Source organism: Phyllobates terribilis, unplaced genomic scaffold (genome assembly GCF_046119375.1).
Source record: "Phyllobates terribilis strain yellow unplaced genomic scaffold, ASM4611937v1 Scaffold_14__1_contigs__length_39327217, whole genome shotgun sequence".
NCBI classification, from domain to species: domain Eukaryota; kingdom Metazoa; phylum Chordata; class Amphibia; order Anura; family Dendrobatidae; genus Phyllobates; species Phyllobates terribilis.
This window is the reverse complement of record NW_027362774.1, coordinates 2,627,182-2,651,892: the sequence shown is the minus strand read 5'-3', so window position 1 is coordinate 2,651,892 and position 24,711 is coordinate 2,627,182. Positions and strand designations below refer to the sequence as shown.

Below are 24,711 nucleotides of genomic sequence, written 5' to 3'. Positions count from 1 at the left end.
GCTGGCACTGCCAGGCACCTGATGCCATGAAGGATTAGACTGGATGTCAGACCAGAGCAAATCTCTCTACGTCTCCACATTAGACTATGGGAATAACCCTATAAAGTACTGTATATCCTAGTGATATGTATAGACCTCTAGGACCCCTGCACCAATCCATTGCCCTAAATATGCTTGAATCTTATATTAAAGGGGTTGTCTTGTCTTAAACTACTAGTCTGCAGTGACTGCGGACTTGTGAATCCTCACATTGAATGCACTGCGAGCATTCTCCGGTGTCTGGTCCGTGAGTTCAGGTATGTGATTTGCCTATATGCAGTCACATGCCAACTAGACTATCCAGCCTATCTCATTACACTTGCATTGGACACATCTAGTTGGAACGTGGCCAGAAGTATGCTGATCACATACTTGTAGTCACATGACCGCCTGCTCCCAGCATCAGTGAATCCTCGCAATGGGGGCGAGGTGTGACTGCAGACTTGTACCTTAAGCCCTTTAAGTGCTGATGGCTTGTCCTGAGGATACGTCTTTATTATGAGATCGGTGGGCACCTGGCGCTCTCTCTGATCATCGGAGCCGCACAGATGGCATCTGAATGTGAGTGAAATGGCAACGGCTCCCTCTTCCGTGTAGTGGCTGTTCTCAGTACTGCAGCACTGTAATGCACGCTTTTCTCCCCTGATTTGGCATCTGCCCCAATATAAGGTAACCTCTCAGGTTCTGGGATACAGGGGGCACGACGCCATCTATGTCCAGTTCTGCCTCTGTTCAGGTGAGGGAGCAGTGTGACCCTTTATTTTTCCTCTTCCTTACAAGGTGACTGTAAACCCTCCGAAGTGACGGAGTTCATAGCTGATTACCTGGAGCGAGCCCTGGAGCCGTCCGGCTGGAAGGCCCTATGGAGAACCGACATCTTTGTGGTCCTCGTAGAGGTTTGTGGGTTGTGTTTTAACTATTTATTTTATTTTTTTTATTATTCTTTAATTGTCCATTCTTGTGTAATAAGACCGTCTTGTATGATGACGTTCAACAGAATTAACCCCTTCACAGCGCATGACATTTTAGCCTCCCCCCCCCCCCCCCCCTCCACATGACATGTCAATCTGACAGTTGGATTAAACACTGGCCAGCTAGAAGCACGTCACAAATCTCACCTTTTGGCGGTCCTGTCACGTGTTTTGGGGGGCGCCTATGGTTTGTCATGAAAGCCTGGGGTTTACAGAAAAAACCCGTGCCTGTCACTGTGAATCTAATATGATCGCCGGCTTGTGGCCGTCATTCATAGGAGATCATGATTGCTGCTGTGTGAGCGCTGCTGATCAGACGATTGCAGCTTCAAGTCTCCTAAGGGGACTATATAAATAAAGTGAAGAAGAAAATTACATTTAAAATATATACGGGGGGAAAAAAAATAAAGTAAATCCAATCGGTAAACAGCGAAACGAGAAAAAAAAATACACCAGAATTGTTTATTTTTTTTATTTATTTTTTTTTTTCGCCGCAATAAAATACATTTAGAGGTGATAAAAACATCGGATCTACCCCAAAATAGTATCAATAGAAATGTCAGCTCCTGGTGCAAAAAATATCCTTATCCAGCCTCAGATCCCCCCCCCCCCCCCCCCAAAAAAAAAAATGGAGACGCTACGGGTCTCAGAAAATGGTGATGAACACAAACTATACTTTGGTATCTGCGCACTCGTACTGACCTGGGGAATCATAATGGCAGGTCAGTATTACCATATAGTGAACATGGCGGGGGGGGGGGGGGGTTAACTAAAATCAAAACACAATTGTGGAATTGCAATTTCACCGCACTTGGCTTTTTTTTTTTTTTTTTTTTTTTTTTTTTTTTTTTAGTTTTCTAATTCATCATATGGTAACATCAATGGTGCCATTCAAAAGTCCAACTTGTCCAGGAGAAGACAAGCTCTCACACGGCCATATTGACAGAAATTAAAGTTTAGCTTTCCTCAAACTGGTAGTGTGGTGCCCCTGAGGGTTTGGTCGCCACAGGGGTACTGCATCTCTTCAATGAGGTGTGGTATCTCTCCGAGGTAAGGATGGTGTAACTGTCAGGACCCCACCTCTGCATCCAACACTACACCTCTCCCACCTGAGGGGGGCTTATAGGCACCAGGGTGCTGCCCCAGCCAGGATAAGTAGAAATGGGGGAACCTAGTAGTGGGTGAGGGTGGAGGACGCACACTTCAGTTACACAACAAAAATTCATATTTAATAGCCAGCCATCTTGGGCTCAAGGTCTTTGATTGTGATCTTCATCACTGAACGTGGCTTTCTGTGTGAACCTGCAGTTGATGGGGACACGGTCCTAGTACTCTGGCCTTGAGTCTAGGAGTGGGCAAGAATTAACGGCTGTCTCTACCCGGTCAAGGTCCCTACCCAAGAAGGCCTGGAGGGGAGCAGAGGAGTCAAGCTCCACAGGCAAAAGGATGCAAGAGGGATGCTGACGGAGCGGTATACACCACCTGTCCTCACTGTTCTGGCCTAGTTAGAGGGATTCCTGCTGCAAGAGGGGTACCGGCCCCCAATATCTGACTGTCACTTCAAGTCTTAGTCGGAGAAGCCTGGAGGCTCAGTGGATCCCACCGGGTAACGGACGGAGCGGAGTCGCCGCCCGTACCCTTGTTCTGTGCATAGTCCAGAGGGAGACCCGGCCTTAGTACACGCACCACATACGGACAGCAGAGGACCTAGTGGGGAAAGTCTAGGAACACTCTGGTGCAGGGTCCTGACCAAAGCACCTGAACTAACTGGAGGATTGTCGGACCCCTGGTCCTGGTGGCCGCAGCACGCAGGGAGAAGCCTTGCCGCTGTGCATTCTACTGTGAGTAAAGCTTGGAAGACTACCCCTATGGCCTCCGGTTTCTTATTGCAACGCGGCACTGCACGACACCGCACCACATCCTCCACTACAACTCCCATCCTCCTGTTCTCTCTGCCCTGAGGCCCTGCTCCGCCTGTGGGGAGTAGTATCTCCGGCTGCCACTACATCCCACCTCAGAGGACTGAACGCAGCGCTGGTGGAGAATCACCAGGCACCACAGGTGGCATAGTAAACACAACCACTCGGTTAACACCAACTCTGAAAGCTCATTACACCCTTTTTAATGTGACGGCCCTGGGCACGGAATGGGTCCAGGCCACTGCTACAACCCACCAAACATCTGACCCGGCTCAGAGTATCCCCATCTCCCAGGGTAGGGCTGTGAGCGTCACACAGTAGAATAAATGCTGTGTAACTACCTGAAAGCCATCAGTACTTATAAGATCTCTGCTTGCTGTCAGGGCAAACCCTGCACCACTCACTAACATTGGAGTCACTTTTTAAACTTTATGAAATAAAGTTCCAATCTTACTTGAAGTGGTTTTGCCAATATATAAAAGGTGCTGATTTGTTTGTGGTCTGACCACAGGGAGCCCCCGATGTTCTTCCTTCTTTTTCTATTCAAAGCTATCTGCACGAGTCTTGCATACAGTGAATGGAGATTGGGGGGGCACATGCTCTAACTTTGCTTCATTCCGATGGGGCTATGGGGGTCCCAGCAGTCAGACCCTTAATGATTAGTAAGGTTATCGAGGGGATGACTGACTCTGGAGCAAACATTTTTCGGCAGGTGACGGAGGTGGTGTGCTCCAGCCTGAAGGCGGTGGTCCGGCCGTGCGAGCCGTTCTTATGCGAGTGCCTCTTGGACTGCGTGAACGAGCAGAGCATCCGCGACCTACTGGAGGTGAAGGAGCACAAGGTCCCTCTGCAGGAGCTGCACGTGGTGTACGAAGAGTCGGGGGAATACGAGCAGACGGCCTTGTCCATAGAGCACCTCAGGTCAGTGATGCCGATCTGAACGACGGATCATTCGCTGCTGACGCGTCATGGACCCTTACCAATCCCACCCTCCTGTAACTCGTTATCTTTCCCTTTCCAGATTTTTCTACCAGAACATTTGGCGTTCCTGGGATGAAGAGGAGGAAGATTATTTTGACTATTTCACGCGATGTGCTGAGCCACGGTTGCGCCTGTAAGGATGGTGCAGCTACAGGGAAGGGGTTATGTTATGTGACCACTTTAAGGGGATGACTAAGACTTGGATATTGATGACCTACCTGTAAGATTCTGCAGCTTAACTCTTTTTATAATGAGGTGGCTACATAGTGTTTGCATCAGATATCCGCTCCCCCGCCGATCTGATCGTCTGAAGACAACCCCTTTTAAGACTCTCCTTTCCATTTTTGCAGCCATTATGACATTCTGGAGGAGCGGATCCCCTTTGAGATGGTGTCGGAATATCACTCCGTCCTGTCCCGCTGCGAACAAGTGTATTATCAGTTCAACAACCTCCGAAACACATTGTCCAGGGACTCAGACTCTGACTGCGAGCTGGACAACGTCTCCATGGTAGAAGGCATGAAGATGGACGGTGAGATGGAGGGTCTGAAGAGGAGGCTTAAACTGATTGAGACACCCCTCCTGAGGTACGTCGTCTGCAGGTTTTTTTTCCCACTCTGAAAGTCAATTTAGAATGGAGTCCCAATGGGGACAGTGATGTCTGCGGAATATGATGGCACTGTGTAAGCAAAGCATAATGGTTAGTGATGAGCGAGCACTAAAATGCTCGGGTACTCGTTGTTTGAGTCGAGCACATTGGAATACTCGGGTGCTCGACCCGAGCAACGAGCCCAATGTTGGTCTATGGGAAACTCAATCATTTTTCTGGTAGTCCCCAAGACCCCAACCCCCCCCCCCCCCCTCCTGGCAGTCTGCAGAAGGTCAAAAATTGCCCAAATCGATGGGAACGGTGAACAATTAAACAGCAGGCAGGCAGAATATAGAGGCAGGGTATATAGGAGGGTGCATGAAAAACATAGGGCAATTGGAACACACTAGTGCCCTCCGATTTTCATGCACCCATCTCTTTAAAAAAGCCGGTAATTCATCAGCGGCATACACCGGTACCCGACAATTTAGAACAGAGAATAGAGCATCACACATAGATAGATTCAGCATCCTCCTCTTCATCAGACAGTGGTAAGCCCTGTCTTCCTATTGAGGATACTGACGAGTTGGTCAGATCTACCATGGGGTTGAGGGAGGAAAAGGCAGCCAGGTCCCTGGAAGACATTATGTTCGCAGGCCTGGAGGAAAAAGACTCTCCTTTCCAGTGAATCCTAAAATTCAGACCCTTATAGACAGGGAATGGAGGAAGCCAGAGAAATCGGGAGTGTTGCCCTCATCCTCTAAAAGGAGGTACCCCTTTGAGGATAGTCTCTGGGTCCTGGGATAAAATTCCTAAAGTTGACGGGTCTGTTGCCCGATCATCCAAAAGATCATCCCTACCCCTGGAAGATTCGGGCAGTCTAAAGGATGCTCTAGATAAGAAGGCAGATTCCTTCCTGCGTCACACCTGGGAAGCTGTGGCAGGGGGCCTGAAGCCAGCGGTAGCAGGCACTTGTGTCACTAGGTCACTCATGGTGTGGCTTCAGCAATTAGGAGACCAGCTCAAGGATAAAAAGATATCCGGAGATAAAATCCTCTCCAATCTGCCTTTGCTACAAGCAGCATCCACTTTTCTGGCCGACTCCTCAGCGGATTTGGTTAAACTCACTGCCAGATCTGCAAATTTGTCTAATGCTGCCAGACGAGCCCTGTGGCTCAAGGGTTGCCCAGTAGACCTACAATCTAAACATAAGCTATGTTCCCTTCCTTGTGATGGTAAACTCTTGTTTGGCCAAAAACTGGGCGAGCTTTTGGAGAAGGCTGGCGACAGGAAGGGAGGTTTCACTGGGGACACAAAGGTCCTATTTTCAGAGGAAGAGATTTAACTGGGGTCGCCCTCCGGGAGAAAGGAAAAGATGGGAGGCCAGATCTAAAAAGGACTGGTTACATGTTTGGAGGACCATCCTCCAGTACCAAAAAATCTCCCCAATGACGCGAGGCCAAAGGTCGGGGGAAGGCTTGGGAAGCAATCACTTCAAATCCCTGGGTGTTGAGTATCATAAAGAACGGCCTAAAGATGCGCTTCAGTCAGGTCCCTCACCGAACCTTCATGATCACCTCCAGATTCACAGTGGGGATGGGGTTTTTATTCCCCCCCCTGTTGGTGATAAGGACCCATTTGTGTTTTTTTTTTTTTTTTTTTAAGGACAATTATCAACCTCAAAAGTCTAAATCAGCTGATCGAGAACCAGACTTTTCAAAATGGAATCGGTGAACTATGCAGTAAAACTCCGACACCACAATTGTTTCATGGCAGTTATCGACCTAAAAGATGCCTACTATCATGTCCCTATCCATCCAGACTACCAGAGGTACCTAAGGGTATCCCTGTTCATCCAAGGGGAATTGAGACCTTTCCAATTTACTGCCCTACCTTTTTGTCTCTCGATAGCACCGAGAGTGTTTACAAAGGTTATAGCGGAGGTGACAGCTTTTCTCCGAATCAAAAACGTGATTGTTCCCTACCTGGACGACTTTCTGATAATAGGGAAATCGGAGGACCACTGTTCCTCTTAACTTTTAGAGGTCAGGACAGCTTTACATCAGCTAGGGTGGGTGATAAATATTCAAAAATCAAAACTATCAAGGACTCAGATCTTTCTGGGCTTGAGGCTGTGTGCCCACGATGCATTTTTTAAGCGTTTCCGCATCGGCAAAAACTCTGCAGAAATGCTTAAACGCATGGTATAAGGCCTGCCATGTCCCCCAATGACCCGGATGTGCTGTGCACATGCTGCGGAAATTTTCGCTGCGGATTATCATTGCGGAAAAAAAACACAGCACTACAAATTATTTTGCGGAAGTGCTGCGTTTTCGCCGCCATTGACTTGCATTAGAACACGCCAATTCCGCAAGACTGCATCTGTACTTGTTTAATTGGCGCGTTCTAATGTGCGGATGGTACCCAGGTGTAGAGAAGAGGAGAGTCTCATCCACACCCAGGTACCATTAAAAAATATATATATATTATATTATATATTATATTATATTATATTATATTCTTCTGGCGGCCCACGCTGCGCTCCTCCTTGCTTCCCGGCACACTTCGATGGAATGAAGTACCTGCGCTGACATCAGTCATGTGACGGACGGGTCACGCGACGCTGACGTCAGCAGGTCCTTCAGTTACCACTGCCGGCAAGGGAGAACGTAGTGAAGCAGGACAATGGGGGCCATCGGAGGGTAAGTATACATTTTTATTTTTTGACATTCTCTCGGGTAATGCCAGTTGCATGGATTTATATAGTGTGACCAAGTTGTCAAGCACTTTCCAAGTGATGCTAAAATCGTTTGTCAACCCGCACGCGGAAATGCATGTGAAGAACGCTTCATTTCCACTTGTCCCTGGCAGGAAAAACGCATGTACAATCCGCATGCGTTTTTTTTTTTTTTTTTTTTTTTTTTTTCTGCCAGGGAGATGCAGAAACGCTCAGGAAAAAATTCTGAGCATTTCTGCATCGTGGGAACATAGCCTGACCCCAGATTCCCAACTCCAATCCGGCTTCCTCCCGGAAGACAAGGTTTGCAAAATAATCAGCCTGGTCTCAAGGGCCATAAAGTCTCCCGTGATGTCCTTGAGAGAAGCAATGTCCCTACTAGGCTCCATGACTTCCTGTCTCCCGGCAGTCAAATGGGCCCAGAGTCATATGAGGCTTCTTCAGTGGGAGCTCCTGTCAGCACAAATCCTTCAACGGACATTTAGAAAAAATACTATCTTTCTTTGGAGACGGTAAACTCCTGGTGGACAAACAGGGAGAATCTGACCTCAGGCTTACAGTGGTCCAGACCAGTCGACCACATAATTACAACAGATGCAAGTGGCTCCGGCTGGGGGGGGTGTCATCTAGCAGATCTCTCAGTTCAGGGGCTTTGGCTACGTCACAAAATAGAAACGTCATCGAACCTAAAAGAGCTTTTGGCAGTGGAGAAATCCCTTTTATAGGCTTCCTTCCCCACATACAGGGTCGCCATGTCCAGATCAGGTCCGACAATCTGATGACAGTGGTGTATATAAATCACCAGGGAGGAACAAGATCTCGCTCCCTTATGATAGTGGCAAACAGGATCCTGCATCTAGCAGAACAGCATCTCCCATCCCTCAGTGCTCTTTACATCCCGGGGGTATAAAATTCAAGGTCAGACTTCCTCAGTCGCCACACTTTAAGATAAGGAGAGTGGGCTCTAAACTCAATAGTCTTCCAACAGATTATCCAGCTATGGGGGTCACCGGACATAGATTTGTTCGCCACCAGGGCGAACAGGAAGGTGGAGAGATTCTGTTCATTAAATCCAACAGAGAATCCCTATGCGGTGGACGCACTCCAGATACCCTGGAATTTCGGGAAGGCCTATGCGTTTCCACTGATGGTAATGATCCCGGCAGTTGTGAGGAAAATTCGGGAGGAGGGGGCGAGGATAATACGGATAGCCCCCTTTTGGCCAAAAAGACCCTGGTTCTCCCTGCTTCGCCTAATGTCTCTCGGATCCCTGGGTCCTGCCGGAGATGCCGGACCTTCTCATCCAGGGGCCGATATTCCATGCACAAGCCAAAGGTTTCCATCTGGCGGCTTGGAATTTGAGAGGCTGTTACTGAGTAATAGCGGGTTTTCACCAGGCCTACAAAAGGGACGTGACCTGGGGTTAGCTATGGGAACACTTAAAGTTCAGGTGTCCGCCCTAGGGGCGCTCTGTAATTGTAACCTGGCGGGGAACAGATGGGTCTCTAGATTGATTGATTAAATCCTGTTACATAGTTACATAGTTTATAAGGCCGAAAAAAGACAAGCGTCCATCCAGTTCAGCCTATTTCTTGTGCACTGCAGCTATTCCGCAGCGTTTATCCAGGGGAAGGCAACAAAAAACCATGCGGTATAGGCCAATTTACATCACTGAGGAAAAATTCACTTCCCGACACCAATCTGGCAGTCAGATTAAATCCCTGGATTAATTAACTAAGCATAAGATGTAATTTTATTGTTCTCAAGAAAGGCGCCCAGGCCTCTCTTGAACTCATTAAGTGAGTTGGACATCACCACTTCCTCTCCCAGAGAGTTCCAGAGTCTCACGGCTCTGACCGTAAAGAATCCCCTTCTATGCTGGTGCAGGAACCTCCTTTCCTCCAGACGCATAGTGTGCCCCCTCGTCTTTGTCACCATCCTTGGTATAAACAGGTCATGGGAGAGATCTCTGTACTGCCCCCTGATGTATTTATACATGTTTATGAGGTCTCCCCTAAGCCTTCTCTTTTCCAATGTAAATAGGCCTAATTTTGACAACCTCTCTGGGTATTCTAGTCCCTCCATTCCCTTTATTACCTTAGTCGCCCTCCTTTGTACCCTCTCTAGCTCCAATATATCTTTCCTGAGCATGGGAGCCCAGAACTGTGCACAATATTCTAAGTGCGGCCTTACCAGCGCTTTATACAGAGGAAGAACAATGTTCTCATCATATGCCCCTATTCCTCTTCTGATGCATGCCATGACTCTATTTGCCTTCGCAGCTGCTGCCTGACACTGGGCACTCCAATTTAATTTGCTGTTAACCAAGACGCCCAGGTCCTTCTCCATGTCAGATTTCCCCAACGGTTTCCCATTTACTATGTATGGGTGACTGCTGTTTTTCTTTCCCATGTGCATGACCTTACATTTATCGGCATTGAACCCCATTTGCCATTTTTTTGGCCCAACTCCCCAATTTATCTAAATCCTCCTGTAGCTGTGCCCTATCCTCATCTGTATTAACTACTTTACAAAGTTTAGTATCATCTGCAAATATTGCTATTTTACTATGCAACCCTTCCACTAGATCATTAATAAATATATTAAATAATATAGGGCCCAAGACAGACCCTTGAGGCACCCCGCTAGTAACCCTGACACCCCCTGAGCTTACTCCATTGATAACCACCCTCTGCTTTCTATCACTCAGCCAGCTATTTACCCACTTGCACACATTATCCCCCAGACCAAGCATTCTCATTTTATATACCAACCTTTGGTGTGGCACGGTATCAAACGCTTTGGAGAAGTCAAGGTCTACAACATCCACTGACTCTCCCCGGTCCAGCTGTGAGCTCACCTCCTCGTAGAAGGCGATCAGGTTTGTTTGGCAGGAGCGATCCCTCATGAATCCATGTTGATATGGAGTTAGACAGTTATCATTAAGATATTCTACAATAGCATCTCTAAGAAATCCTTCAAACAATTTACCCACAACAGACGTTAAGCTGACTGGTCTATAGTTACCAGGGTCACTTTTAGACCCCTTTTTGAATATTGGTACCACATTTGCTTGGCGCCAGTCTAGTGGGACAGTCCCTGTCCATAAAGAGTGCTTGAATATAAGATACAGCGGTCTGTCTATCACATTACTTAATTCTTTTAGTACCCGGGGGTGTATGCCATCTGGGCCTGGTGACTTGTCTATTTTGATATTATTTAGGCGTTTCTGAACTTCCTCCTGGGTTAGGTGGGTGATATTTTGCGGAGGGTTTACTTTATCACTCTGCATTTCCTCCGATAAATTGTTTTTCTTTTGTGAAAACAGTGGAGAAGAAGCTATTGAGTAGGTTTGCTTTACCCTCATCGCCTTCTGTGATTTTACCCAGGTTATTTTTCAATGGGCCAACTCCATCAGTTTTAATCCTTTTACTGTTTATATAGTTAAAGAACAGTTTGGGATTCGTTTTACTTTCCTTGGCAATTAGTCTCTGTCTCCTCTTTTGCTATTCTTATTTGTTTCTTACAGATTTTGTTTTTTTCCCTATAAGATATTAGCGCTTCCTCGCTGCCTTCTTGTTTAAGTTTACCGAAAGCCCTTTTTTTTGTTTTTCATTGCCCTCTTGACTTCCTTATTTAGCCACATTGGCTTCCTCCTATTCCTAGCCCTTTTATTCCCATAAGGTATGTACCTTCTACAGTGACTATGTAGGACTGTTTTGAAAATTTCCCATTTTCTATCCGTGCTCCTATTACTAAAGATACTATCCCAGTCTATAAGGTGAAGGGCATCTCTTAGCTGATCAAACTTTGCCCTCCTGAAGTTCAGTGTTTTTGTGCCTGCCTTGCTGGGCACCCTACTGAAGCACATGTGGAATTGTATAATGTTGTGGTCACTATTTCCCAGGTGCCCCCCGACCTGCACCTCAGTTATTCTGTCTGGCCTGTTAGTTAATATTAAGTCTTAAAGGGCCGTCCCTCTAGTTGGTTCCTGCACAAGTTGTGACAAATAATTGTCTTTGATAATTGACAGAAACCTGTTTCCTTTCTGAGATCTACAGCTTTCGGTTTCCCAGTCTATGTCGGGGTAGTTGAAGTCCCCCATAATAATCACCTCATTGTTTTTTGTTACTTAGTCTATTTGTCTCATTAATAGACTTTCCGTGGCTTCTGCTATATTTGGTGGTTTATAACAGACTCCTATGCTAATTTTATTATTGTTTTTGCCCCATGTATCTCCACCCATAAGGACTCGACCTCCTCATTTCCCTCCCATACATCCTCCCGTATTGTAGGCTTTAGACTCGTCTTTACATATAGACAGACTCCACCCCCTTTCCGACTTCTTCGATCCCTTCTAAACAGACTGTAACCCTGTAAGTTAACTGCCCAGTCATAGCTTTCATCTAACCATGTCTCGGTTATTCCCACTATGTCATAGTTACCTTTAGATATTTCTGCTTCCAGTTCATCCATCTTGTTTGTCAGGCTTCTGGCATTTGCTAGCACGCAGTTTACACGATTTTGTTTTGTTCCTATCTTCTCCCTGTGGATTGTATTAGAAATTTTCCAAGTATCTTGTCTTGGACCTTCTTTGTCGCACTTCATATCTTTCATTAGTATGTTCTCTGGTTGCATGTTCGTGTCCGGCGTTTTTCTTCCCATCCCCTCTTCTTCTAGTTTAACGCCCTCCTGATGAGTGTTGCGAGTCTCCTGGCGAATGTGTTTCCCGGGTTTGTTGAGGTGTAGTCCGTCTCTGGCAAGGAGTCCGTCATAGAGATAATTCACACCGTGGTCCAGGAATCCAAATCCTTGTTGTCTGCACCATCGTCTCAGCCAGTTGTTCACATCAAGGATCCTGTTCCATCTCCTGACGCCATGCCCGTCTACTGGAAGGATAGAAGAAAAAAACTACCTGCGCATCCAGTTCTTTTACTTTCTTCCCCAATGCTCCAAAGTCCTTGCAGATTGTCGGTAGGTCCTTCTTTGCCGTGTCATTGGTGCCAACATGTATCAGAAGAAATGGGTGGACATCCTTGGAACTGATGAGCTTCGGTATCCTATCGGTAACATCCTTGATCTTCTCCCCTGGGAGGCAGCATACTTCTCTTGCGGTTATGTCCGGTCTGCAGATAGCTGCTTCTGTTCCTCTCAGTAGTGAGTCTCCCACCACCACCACTCTTCTTCCCATCTTGGCTGTCCTTTTTCTTGTCGCTTCTGGGTGCTCTTTTCTTTTTTGCTTGCTGGTAGTTCCTCATCCTTGAGTGTGCCATCTTCGTCCTCCACAAGTCCTTGGAATCTGTTTCTCAGTTGTGTGGTTGGTGGTGTCTCCATGGTCTTCTTGCTTCTTTTGGTCACTTGCCTCCACTTGTCTGCCTCTGGAGGTTCTCTGACGCTTCCTTCACTTTCCGTGACCAGTAGTGACGCTTCTGTTCTGTCCAGGAAGTCTTCATTTTCCTTGATGAGTTTTAATGTCGAAATTCTTTCTTCCAGTCCCCGCACCTTTTCTTCTAAAAGAGCCAGTAGTCTACACTTCTGGCAGGTGAAGTTGGTTTCAGCTTCTGGTCGATCTGTGAACATGTAGCACATGCTGCAGCTCACCATGTAGGTTGTCACATCTGCCATGCTGCTCCTTGTCCCTGCTGACTTGATGTCTGTCTTCTTTCTTGTGATATCCTGTTCCAGGGCTAAGCCAGTTCGGGCTCTCGGAGTTCCTCCCTGGGACCTGAATTTGGTTTTAAATGCACTCTGGCGACCCATTTGAACCCCTGCAAGTTATCTCTCCAAAGTTCCTCACCTTCAAAACCATCCTCTTAGTGGCCCTAACGTCAGCCCATATGGTGAGTGACCTGCAGGCCCTTTCTGTTGATTTTTCTCCCTCCCATACAACACCCAAATTCATGAGGACCGGGTCGTCCTGCGTAAAGATCCGGCGTACCTTCAGAAAGTAGTATCCAGATTCCACTGTAATCAGGAGATTGTACTTCCCTCTTTCTGCAGTAACCCTAAAATCCCTGGGGAGGTTAGATTCCACAATCTAGATGTTAGAAGGGCTTTACTACAGTACATAGACATGACTAGTCAGTGGAGGAAGGACAAATCCTTGTTTCTGGCCTTTCAAGGGAGTAGGAAAGGTCACGGGGTATCAAAGGCAACTATTTCTAGGTGGCTTAGGGAGGCCATTTGTCTAGCTTATACATCTACCGGTGTTCTGGCACCGGATGGTATTAAAGCTCATTCCACCAGAGCTGTAGCAACCTCCTGGGCAGAGAGCAGACGTCTCGATTGACAAGATATGTAAAGCTGCTACTTGGTCTGCACCATCCACCTTCTACAAGCACTATCGGTTGGATCTATCCTCCTCTGACCTTACCTTTGGGAGAAGGGTACTTCAGGCGGTGGTCCCTCCCTAGGGTGCTCATATTCTCCAAAATTCTCTCAAGGTGTGCTGTCATGGGTGAGGGGAAAACCGGCTACCGGTAAGTAACCTTGGTGTTTCTTCTCTATCGACAGGTATGTCTTCTGTTATCAGAGAGGTCCAGGATCCTGCAGCTTGAAAAGGAAAGGTCCCCGGCCGACGGGAGGGAGAGTCATTCACGTGGTCGCTGCCAACGTGTCCATCCAGACTTTAACGTGTCTGATCAGAGACCGGCTGGAGCCCGAATCCTGCAACCAGAATCAGGAAATTATGGTTAGAGTCCAATGTTTTCTATAGCTCTGGTGCAGTCACTGTCACTGTGTATCTAAATGGGGATGAAAAACCCATTAACTAGCAGTGATCAGATCTCGCTCCAGTTGCTGCTGTTGGAGGCAGGTTGTGGCTGGATAGCACCACTTCAAAGTGCACTGTTGTATGTGTAAATGCACGACATGGATCATTAAGGGGTTAATGCCCAGATATTTGCAGCCCCTCGCTTGTTTAGCAGTCGAGTCCCTTATGTCAGACTTGTAGTGAGATACTCTGCGGTTCACCTCCTCATTATTGATACCTGACTGTTTTTTCTCAGTTCCATAAGGACATTCTGGGGGCGCTGACTGCCTGCTTCGACGGCGATCTGGTGCTGGTCTGTCCCGGCCATTACTTAGTGTACAGTCAGATCTGTATAGCCGACTCCTTACATGTAGAAGGTAAGAACCTGGTATGGATCCACACGATGGGCCATTTATAGGGCACAATCTGTAACTGGTTTTCCTCAGTTAAGCCATCAAAGGGAATCTGTCAGCAGGTGATTAAATCTGAGAACTGCATAATGTTGGGGCAGAGACCTTGATTCCCGTGATGTGACACTTGCTATTAAATTGGACGAATGCAATCCGATAAATCAGAATGCACTTGTGCCAATTTAATCCTATGATGGTGTTCTCAATGGCTTTTTCGCTTTCAGCTCTGACTTGCTATGGCATGCTGGATTCGGGTCACACACACCCATATAAGTCTATGGGTGCATGTGAAATATCACCTTAGTTATTCCCTCCGATGCCAGCAACAGAGGAGATGGAGAAATTACTTTCTCCATCCCCTCCGCGGCTGTGATCCTCTGTGCGAGAGGACCGGAGCACTGACCTTCACAGCAGGAGCTGAGTGTTATTAGCATGTTGCATGCCATACGCTTGTGGGACCCCGGCCTTACTGGGCTGCTTACTGTAGTTTGTAAATCACTGTTTTGTCAGCAAGACTAGTAAACCTGCTGCCATGTATCCAGTCACGCTGCTCTCAGATTACATGACAAGAACTTGCTGACAGATTCAATTTAAGGACCCATTTAGTTTTGGACTCTAAAAGGGATAATCCATGCAAATGAGCGATCGCTATGGATGGGTGTAAAATGTCTATGCCCTATTGCTGGAGTCACCACTTATCACTAGAAAGGGTTTCCTGACTACTTGTTGCTGAGAAGTATGACTAGGTTATGTGCGGACTATCAGGAATTACTTGCAGAAATTTCTGCACCTCTTGGCAGCAAAAAACGGTGTGGAAAATCTGCATCGTTTTCTGTGGGGATTCTCCAATGCATTGTATTGGAAAACCGTGGACCAAAACCCACAAAGAATGGACATGCTTCATTTCCTGCACATGAAATTCAGTCAGGAAAAATCCTGATCATGTGCACAAGACTTGCAAAATGTCGTAGGAAATCATGAGAAGGTTTGCATTTCTGCGCAGAAAAAACACTGTGCCTAAAGCAATGTTCACGTACACAGATGGCAGACCTAGGGTGCTTTTATTGTCACTGGCTACCAGGGAAAAGTCTGCACAATTGTGCCAGGAACCTGATAAGCGAACAGGTCGTCCCATGGGTACTCCCATCTAACTGTGTACATGCTGCTGGCACAAATGACTGCGGCATCTAAAGGGGTAAATGGCCGGGATCACAGGTCTCTAATTCTGGCCGTCACTGCTCCTGTACTCAATCCCCATGACTTTATCTTGTGTCAAGACATGGCCCCGGCTCCTGCCATTTCCGTTATAGTACATCATTGGTCAGGATGAGGGCAGAAGGGACATGAGGTTCTTGCTTTGGGTCTGTGGGCTGAGAACCCAACCCTCAAATAATAAAACAAGGCCCGCAGGATGACATCCGGTTTCTGTGGGACTTTCCTGTTGTGGATTTTTGTGACTACCATCCACTTCAGAAATCTCTCCGGGAGCCTGAATGGACTCCATGGTTTTGGCCAAAACCTGAAATCTATGGGACCGGGATTTGTCCGCTGTCCTGTGATTATCTGATCAGTTTTGTTAGTAGTAATTTTCCCCGTCTCCCCTAGGCTATGGCATGCCTGACGACATCATCATAGAGATGAAAGGGAAGGGGGACACGTTTGTGGAGTGCTCCGGTGCCCATGTGAAGATCTCCAACATGAAGCTTATCCAGCACAATGCGGTGGAAGGAATCGTCTGTAAGTCTGAGCCGATCGTTAGACGCTCGTGTGTCAGTCACTAGCTGTAGTCGGTGACTGCAGATTATTGCATTGTCTATTAAGTCTGAAGTCCAGCAATTGCCTCATCAGAGGCTCCAAATTGGGGCTTTGTTCCTCACAACACTCTACACTGCTTCTGAGAAATCCCTTTCTCAGGGAACACAGGGCTGTGGGTTCTGCTAAAAAGAGGCTTGACCCTAGGTGATGGTGTGGGATATTCCCTTTCCCTGGACACGAGGCCGCTCCATATAGCGATCGCTGCAGTAGGAGAGAAAAGCGAGATTGTGAACAAACATGACACGAAACCCTGAGAAGAACATTGGCAACAAGAGCTGATTCCTTCCTGGGCAGGAACGCCAGGAATAGGTGGGAGCTGTGTCCCCCACCCCAGTGTATTCAATGGGATTATACTGGAAGTACAAAAATCCATTTTTCTTAATAGCATTGGGGGCGACACAACCGTCATCTGTTTGGAGACCATCCCAATGGTGAGAAAATGTAGGTGACCACATGGACCGCCTAGCATAGTGTCTTGCAGAAGCCCTAAAGTGCATCTTCTAGAATCTGAGTGGTGAGGACAGCGGCCCATGTGGCAGCCTGAGGTCTGAGACCTGATGCCAGACAGCCCTTGTGGAGTGAGCACTTACCTGTAAGTCGGACATCTGTCCCCAGCTGCTGTAGGCTTCCACAATTGCCTACCTGATCCATTTGGAAATGGTCGTGGAGGCTGACGGGCCCTTGTGTAGCCTGTTGCAAATTGTAAAAAGCATAAAAATGCAGGAAAACTTCATTATCCGAAGATGCTGGTGCTCTAACCAGATCCAGACAATGGAGAGGGCTTCCCTGGGGATGAATGGGTGATGGAGGATGTCCTCCATATGGAAGAACGAGTCCTCCTTTGGAATAAAGGCTTGCACGGTGCATCAGATCACCTTGTCCTGATGAAGAACAAGGAAACCGCCGCCTGCAGAAAATGGCAGAGCTCAGACACCCTGCAAATGTAGGTTATGGCCACTAGAAGTGCACGAAAGGAGCCTTGGAGACACTGCAGCATGGAGCGCAGACAAGGTCTAGGGCCCAAGGCTCCACCAGGTGCCTGTAAGGGGGGGAGCAATGAGCCACGACCTCAAGGAAAATCTTAACCTGATTGTTGAAAAGCCAGCTGCGGTGGAGTATGGAGAGGACACAAACCTGTCCCTTCATGGAGGCTGAGGATTACATCCATACCAGGCTGAAGAAAGACAGTGGGCTGTAAGTTCCTCTGGTCATACCATAGTAGGCTCTCAAGCTCCAGTAGTAAACCTGGGCAGATCGTGTCTTCCAGGCTTCAGCACAGTAAGGAGAGCAGAATTCTGATGCTTGGATCTCCACATCATGGCTTTTCAGGCTGTAAGTGGTGAGGGAATAGGGGACATTGTGAAAGGTATGGATGAGCAAGGAGGGCCATGCTTGGAGATTTGGCAATGACTTCTTGCGCAATGTGAATAGGGCCTCAAACCTCTTAAATGAACACACCTGGATGGTCACAAGCCGCCTTCTGTTTGCTGGAAGATTGTGAGTGTTCACAGGGAAATGTGACTTGTTGCTTTCTGTGCTGACGAAAGGAAGCCTTTTCTGGGGAAGTGGACTCATCCTTGACCTGGAGGGTGTCTCTTGCTGCCTGAATAAGGTCCTGCATGGCCGAGGCCAGCTTTTAAGACTTATCCTGTCTGAGGTGTTCCTTGGTCATTTTTGACTGAACAGGGAATACCTGCATGTGTCCTCCCCGGCAGGCGTCCGCCGGTGGGTGTGTCCTCCCCAGCAGGAGTGCTGAGAAGGATCTATGCAGAGATCCTAGGTGTCTGGTGAACGTCTCTATGGAGGTGAAGGGCACTCCTCACTCCAGGAGACAGGAAGGCCATTCGGGCAAGTGAACATTCATGGGGGAACATGCGGTTTGGGGGTTGATCTGAGGGAGCCCGGCTGTGTACCCACTGTTCTGCTATTAATGAGATTGTGGGTTACTAAAATATCAGGTTGAATGATACTCTTGTCCATCCTTGGTGCAGATATGACTAAATGGGTTGTGCTCTGCTGGACGGTCTCCTGCTTGTATTCTAGAGGTAAAAAAAAAAAAGCAAACTTGTTCTTATCACACACTGGTGTAATGTCTGAGCTGGAACTCCCAGCATTCATGTGACTGCTGCGGTGGTTGTAATGTGCCGGCCAGGAGACATCATGTCTCCCTCCTTCCTCGCTGACTGTTTTCTGTGTCTTGCAGGCGTCCTTGGTGGTCAGACGTACCTGGAGAACTGCGTGTTACAATGCGACACGACTGGCATCACGGTGAAGAAGTCTGCCGAACTGCAGATGAAGTACTGCGACCTGTATGGAGCGAAGGTATAGACGTAGGGGGCATTGTGACAGGACATATCTGGGTGGAGACCTGCGTTATCTTGTCATGAACGGTCTGGTATTGCACATCAGTTCAGGGTTGGAGGTTTTTTCTCTTCTCCCCCACTAACCTGGAAATAATTAGTGTAAAGCACTGGTATAATTTGTTGTATGGCTACCTGCAGAGTCTGTATTCACCATGGCTGTTTGCAGGGTGCCGGCGTGGAGATCTATCCCGGGAGTATCTGCAGCCTGACCCACACCGGCATTCACCACTGCAGAGACGGCATCTTGATCAAGGTAATGTCCAGCCGCTCCTACAACACGCACATGACTACGTGAAGCGGGGGCCAATATCTGCACCAACCGCGGGTGATAAAAATGGCGAAGGGATATTGTGTGAGTGGGGTAAAGTCATCAGTGGGGGGGGGGGGGGGGTGAGGATCTGTGGGATCAAATTTTTAATGGCTTAACGACCTTGTTCAAGGGGTTGAGGGTGTAGTGTCGCTCTTTGTAGGATACTAAACAGCCGTGCCATCAGCAAAGCTCTGACTGTACAACATGGCACGTTCTCTGCGGGGCCTAAAAAAACCCACAAATGTAAAGTGACGCAATTACGGTTATGGCCCAAAGTTCTGACACTGACAAACTTTTGTTTGCTGCTTTTTAGTGTTTTTTTAGTTGGTAACTTCAGTAACCATAAAAAAAGTTTAAGACTTCTTAATGTTTCTATTTACAAATGCATCAAGTTTATACCAAGACTGAATCTTTACCGTACTGACCATTAGTCATCTCGCGTGGGCGCACAGGCGACTTGTGCAATGGGGAGGTTTACTTACATGTGCTCATTCTAGTTTATTTATTTTTTTTTTTAGGACTTTATTGATGATTTGCACGATCTTCACAAAATCACACTTGAAAATAACATCATCCACAACAACGAGGGTTACGGTGTCGTGCTGGTGAAGCCGGGGGCCGCTCTGGACAGACCAGGGACCATGCAGGAGGGGGAGTCCATCACACGGAGCGGAGGTGGGAGAAGTTTTGGGTGACTGTATAATTTGCGGTCGTAGAACGGCAGACGTCTTGTTGGCTTGGGCGTAGGAAGCCTCGCGTGAATGGCTCCTTACCGGCACATATGATTAAAATATTTTTGGCATCTGTGCCTTCCTATATTGACAATGTCTTATCGGTTGGCCTTTATCAAACTGCATTGTCTCTTCACTGACTTCTTGCTCCCTTTTCCTCCCCAGATAATGACTTAGATGCCAAGGTAGCAGAAGATAACGTAGTGTCAGATACTATCCAACTGGAATCTGATGAGCAGATGCTGGTAGAAAATGAGGGTCGCCCTAAAGACTACTGCACCCCCGCCTCCTCCGCACAGGAAGATGGAGAGCACGGTCCAAGCGACATCTGCATCGCCAGAGAGGACGTGGATGGAAACGAGTCCATCGTGTCCGAACTGACAGCGACCTCCCAAAGGAAGACAATAGTCTACAAGAAGAGACTGAGCATGCTGGGGATCACCAAGGCTGACGACGAGCAGGAAGATGAAGAGCACGGTCCAAGCGACGTCTGCATCGCCAGCGAGGATGTGGATGGAAACGAGGCAATCGTGTCCGAACTGACAGCGACCTCCCAAAGGAAGACAATAGTCTACAAGAAGAGACTGAGCATGCTGGGGATCACCAAGGCTGACGACGAGCAGGAAGATGAAGAGCACGGTCCAAGCGACGTCTGCATCGCCAGCGAGGATGTGGATGGAAACGAGGCAATCGTGTCCGAACTGACAGCGACCTCCCAAAGGAAGACCATGGTCTACAAGAAGAGACTGAGCATGCTGGGGATCACCAAGGCCGATGATGAGCAGATCATGTCCCAGGAGGTGTTTGTCTCCATCGCCAATAACCAGTTCAAGCGCAACGGGAAGGGAAGTTTCGGCTTCTTCCTCTTCTAAGCCGATCTGACCGATTCCAGCCTCCATTAAATGTTAATTGTGCACTTTTTTTTTCCTTTTTATTGGATTTTTGCACCATATTACTTGCCAGTTGTTATACTGGGTTGGGTGGTCTCTAATGGGGACCCTTGCACGTCCTCTTTCAAGAGGGTAATGTGTCATTGAGCTTGGTCCACCCCACACTGCTTTAAGCTGTATTTGTATTCCCTACAGCCCCCCATCAGAACAGATGAAGTATTACACTGAAATCAATAGCGTTGTAAGTAATGTGCGGATGGATTTTACGCTTCTGGCTGAGTTGTATGACGATGATGCAAATTGAATCAAGTCTTATACTCTAATACTATGTAACGTTTCCTTCTGTCAAAGGTTTATTGTAGCCTCCTGTTAGGAGTCTGAAGTTGCATCTGGAGAAAAAACAATTTAACAAGAATTTAAAACTTTTTTTCTCCCTGCACTTTGTTCTGTAATCTAGGGACTGGTTTACTGTTATTGGCCTCGGTTACATTTTTACCTGCACATTAAAATAAATTGTTCCTGTGCTGAAGAGGAAAAATGATGCTCACAATTTACAGATTGAATGGACATGATGGTGGATTTGACCACGCACAATACTGTACATGCAGCACCCTGCTGCAAACACTGGAGGGTTTTTTTCTGTATTGTAAATGTTGAGGTTGTGTGGACTAAATCTTTTTGAAAGGTTCAGTTTCTCCCAGAGCTGCATTCACAATTCTAATAAATTGGCCCAGACTTCTGTAAGGTAATTTCTTTTTATTACATTTTTTTTTTTTTTTTTTTAATATGATGGGTACCGTACAATTATTAGATATAAGGGACCTGAAAACATGCTGATCACTATATACAGAACTCCTGTGTATAATGTATGTAATAGTGCAGCTCTGGGGTATAATACAGGATGTGACTCCACCAGCAGAATAGTGAGTGCAGCTCTGGAGTATAATACAGGATGTAACTCAGGATCAGGAATGTAATGTATGTACACAGTGACTGCACCAGCAGAATAGTGAGCGCAGCTCTGGCATATAAAACAGGGCAAGTGATTCTCAATGATTGTAACTACTTGTTTTAAATCCAACTTTTGTAAGACCTTAGTATTTATTTTGGGTTTACAGTGTGTAGTTTTTTCCCCTTTACTGATATCACTCGTGTAGTAGTTTCTGCGGTCTTCACCTGTTCTTAATGCTGCTCGGTCGTCTTGTGTTGACTTCAAGTTCATTCTTGGCATTATTCTGGCCATCAGGTTTGCATTGAGCGTGTGAGCGCCACCTATGACTTTTGGTCGTCAGTTGTGGTGACAAGATGACAGCTTGGGATTGGTGCTGGGAACAGTAGAAGACTGGCTGGTTAGGATATTACTGTGATCGGGGAGCATGGATCAGTGACACCGCTCCACTGCTAAAATAGAACCAAATGCTCGGGTGATGACCTTCCTATTCTGTTGTAGCGGATGTTGTTGGCTCTAAAAAGCAAAATTAAAATGGTCCCACTCCCCCTGCTGATTGAGTAATGACTTTTTTACTACTTTGAGTCAGAGGTGATTCAATACTTTAAAGGGGTATTCCTTTCTCCAAGATCCTATCCCGAAATGTAGTAAGTGTTATAATCAGGGCTGTGGAGTCAGTAAGCCAAACCTCCTACTCCTCAATTTCTATGACTCTGACTCCTCATATATGGTTCATGTGTAAGTGATTTACTGTAGCACAGATTCATCTCGGCTAAAAGTCCAGACCCTTAGATCAGGAATAGGACACATTTATAGGACATTTCATAACTTTCCCAAATTCTTATGAAAAAATATTCCCTACAAACTGCATTGAACTACTGCACCCAATTTATTATATATTTTAGCAGTCGGAGTTGGTCCATTTAATACCAACTCCACCAGAATTGGCTCTGACTCCACAGACCTGGTTATAATATCAAATCCCTCCCATTAGAAATGTAGTATAGTTCTTCTGATAAGCTACTGCAATGCCCTGCACACGGGGTGACATGGCTAAAATATCCATGGTTATGACTGCTTATAAAAGTGACAGCTGTTAGTTATCCATGGTAACTACCAATAAGTTACTGCAGTGCCCTTTACACAGTGTAAGTGACATAAGGCATCAGAAGAATTATACCTCCTAATTAGAAACATAGTACAGTTGTTCTGATTTACCATGTCTCTTTTCTCATGTGCAGGCATTCAAAGACCTTATTATCCATGGTTATGACCACTGCTATAGTGGGTTACATAGTTGCAAGTGGTTGTAACCATGGATACTAAAAGAAGTTGTCCACTACTCTTACATTGATTCCCCATCCGTAGTATAGGGCATCCATGTCTGATTGGCGAGGGTCCTGCACCCACCGATCAGCTGTTATTGGCGGCTGCTGGCTGGAAGTACTTACTTGTGGTGCTTGGCCGTCTAGCTGTAGTGGTCACTGCGGGGTACTGCACATCCGCCTCCTATTCAATGGAAGGCGGATGTGTAGTCTCCCTCCGTCACCAGCTCATCGGCGGGGGTGCTTGGCTGGGGTCCTGCACCCAGCACATATTCATACCCTGTTCTACGGATGGGGATCAATGTAAAAGTAGTGAACAACTGCTTGAGGCTATGTGTGCACATTCATGATTTGAAGCAGAAATTTCTGCAGCGTTCCTGCATCTCCTTGGTAGGAAAAACGCTGTGTCAAAAAGTGTTTTTTCCACATCAATGAATGTGCTTTGGAGCTAAAGTTATTTTGGTGGGGTGTTACTTTAACCCTTGGATAACCGTCAGAACTGTGGTGAGTATATTGGTTAATTTTAAATGATTAAAGAATGTTGTATTTCAAATAAAGTGTTTTACTGTGTTTATTTAACTCTTTTTACTTTAATTAGGTTTGGTGATGAAAAGGTCTGACACTGTCATTATCACCAAACAAGAGAGCTAGGTGTCAGCGCATCCCATTTGCCCATTCATGTAACTTCTGGGGCAGCTGTGAGCTGCTATTTTTGGCCTACTAAGGTGCCATTAGGCAAACATGGTCCCTGGCTATTAACATCTCACAGCTGGTTGGTTAGCCACTACATCCCCACAAACAGCAACAAGCAGCGCGTTGGACACAGCATATTTTTGCTGTGTTCTGATGCCGCACTTTTGTCGATAAAATGAATCCACTACATTGAAGGGTTATTCAATCAATCAAAATCTGCAGTGGAGACTAGCGTGTCCGCTACAGAAACTGACATGCTGTGAGTGAGTTTGGGAACGTGGCCACGATCAGGAGCCGCTGCAGGATTAACGCTGTGTGTTTTATACTGTGTCAAACCCGCAGCGTCCAGATGTTACAGCATAGTGGATGGGCTCTCTATAAATCCCATGTCCACTATGTGTGCATTAGAGGCTGCGGATCACCCGTTGACACTGACATGCAGCGCATCTTTCAGGACCACAGCATGTCAATTTCTCTTATGGAGTCTCTAGTCTCCGCAACAGAAATTTGACCACTAGAAAGTATTGGATGCGATAAATCCGCGTGGTTCAGAGAACACGTGGATTTACCTGCGTTCAAGAAAATACAATCTTTTCGACGCAAAAAAAATATGCAACCAAAGCGCTGCTACGTCTGGATCGTGGGCACAGAGCCTAAAATATATAAAACGAAAAAAAAAACGTGTACTCCCGCATCATTCTTATAACCAGCAGAGGAAAAGCCTGCAGTGGGGGGTTGATATTAGTGGCCGAGGCCATTAGCCAACAATGTTCCCTGGTTATTAATATCAGCCCACAGCCGTTTGTTTAGCCTTTACTGGCTAAATTACGAGGGAAAAAGAAAAAAATATTGATGTATGGTCCCCCTATAAAATTGAGCCAGCACAGGCTAAACAGACAGCTGCAGGCTGATACTAATAGCCAGGAAGGGGCCATGAATACTAGCCTCCGCGGCTATTAATATCACCCCTCAGCAGTCCCAGCAATGGCACATCCATAAGAACCGCCAAATCTGGCGCTTAGCCTCCTCTTCCCACTGCCTTCTAGAGGTGGCGAGTGGGATTGGGGTTCATGTCAGCCTTGTATTGGCAGCTGACGTGAAGCCCAGGTTACTAATAGAGGGAGTCTATAAGACGCCCCCATTACTAACCGCTTAGTAAAGTTGTCACTGCTTTTTCAATAAATACCTGACCAGAATACTTTTTTTTTTTTTTTTTTATTGTATCCCTCTACTTTTTC

At 46.7% G+C, this 24,711-nt stretch overlaps 1 protein-coding gene across 1 annotated transcript in view; it reads left to right on the top strand.

Moving 5' to 3' along the window:
* Positions 1–20,535, top strand: part of SHCBP1 (SHC binding and spindle associated 1) — a 36,498-nt gene extending 15,963 nt beyond the window's left edge. Inside the window, exons 3-13 of the mRNA XM_073659638.1 lie at positions 820–935; positions 3,642–3,850; positions 3,951–4,043; positions 4,261–4,497; positions 13,750–13,927; positions 14,244–14,364; positions 16,003–16,134; positions 18,416–18,534; positions 18,742–18,828; positions 19,404–19,560; positions 19,782–20,535. Coding sequence (XP_073515739.1) covers positions 820–935; positions 3,642–3,850; positions 3,951–4,043; positions 4,261–4,497; positions 13,750–13,927; positions 14,244–14,364; positions 16,003–16,134; positions 18,416–18,534; positions 18,742–18,828; positions 19,404–19,560; positions 19,782–20,488 — 2,156 coding nt within the window. The 3' untranslated portion in view covers positions 20,489–20,535. The remainder of the gene's footprint in view (positions 1–819; positions 936–3,641; positions 3,851–3,950; positions 4,044–4,260; positions 4,498–13,749; positions 13,928–14,243; positions 14,365–16,002; positions 16,135–18,415; positions 18,535–18,741; positions 18,829–19,403; positions 19,561–19,781) is intronic.
* The last annotated feature ends 4,176 nt before the right edge of the window (positions 20,536–24,711 follow it).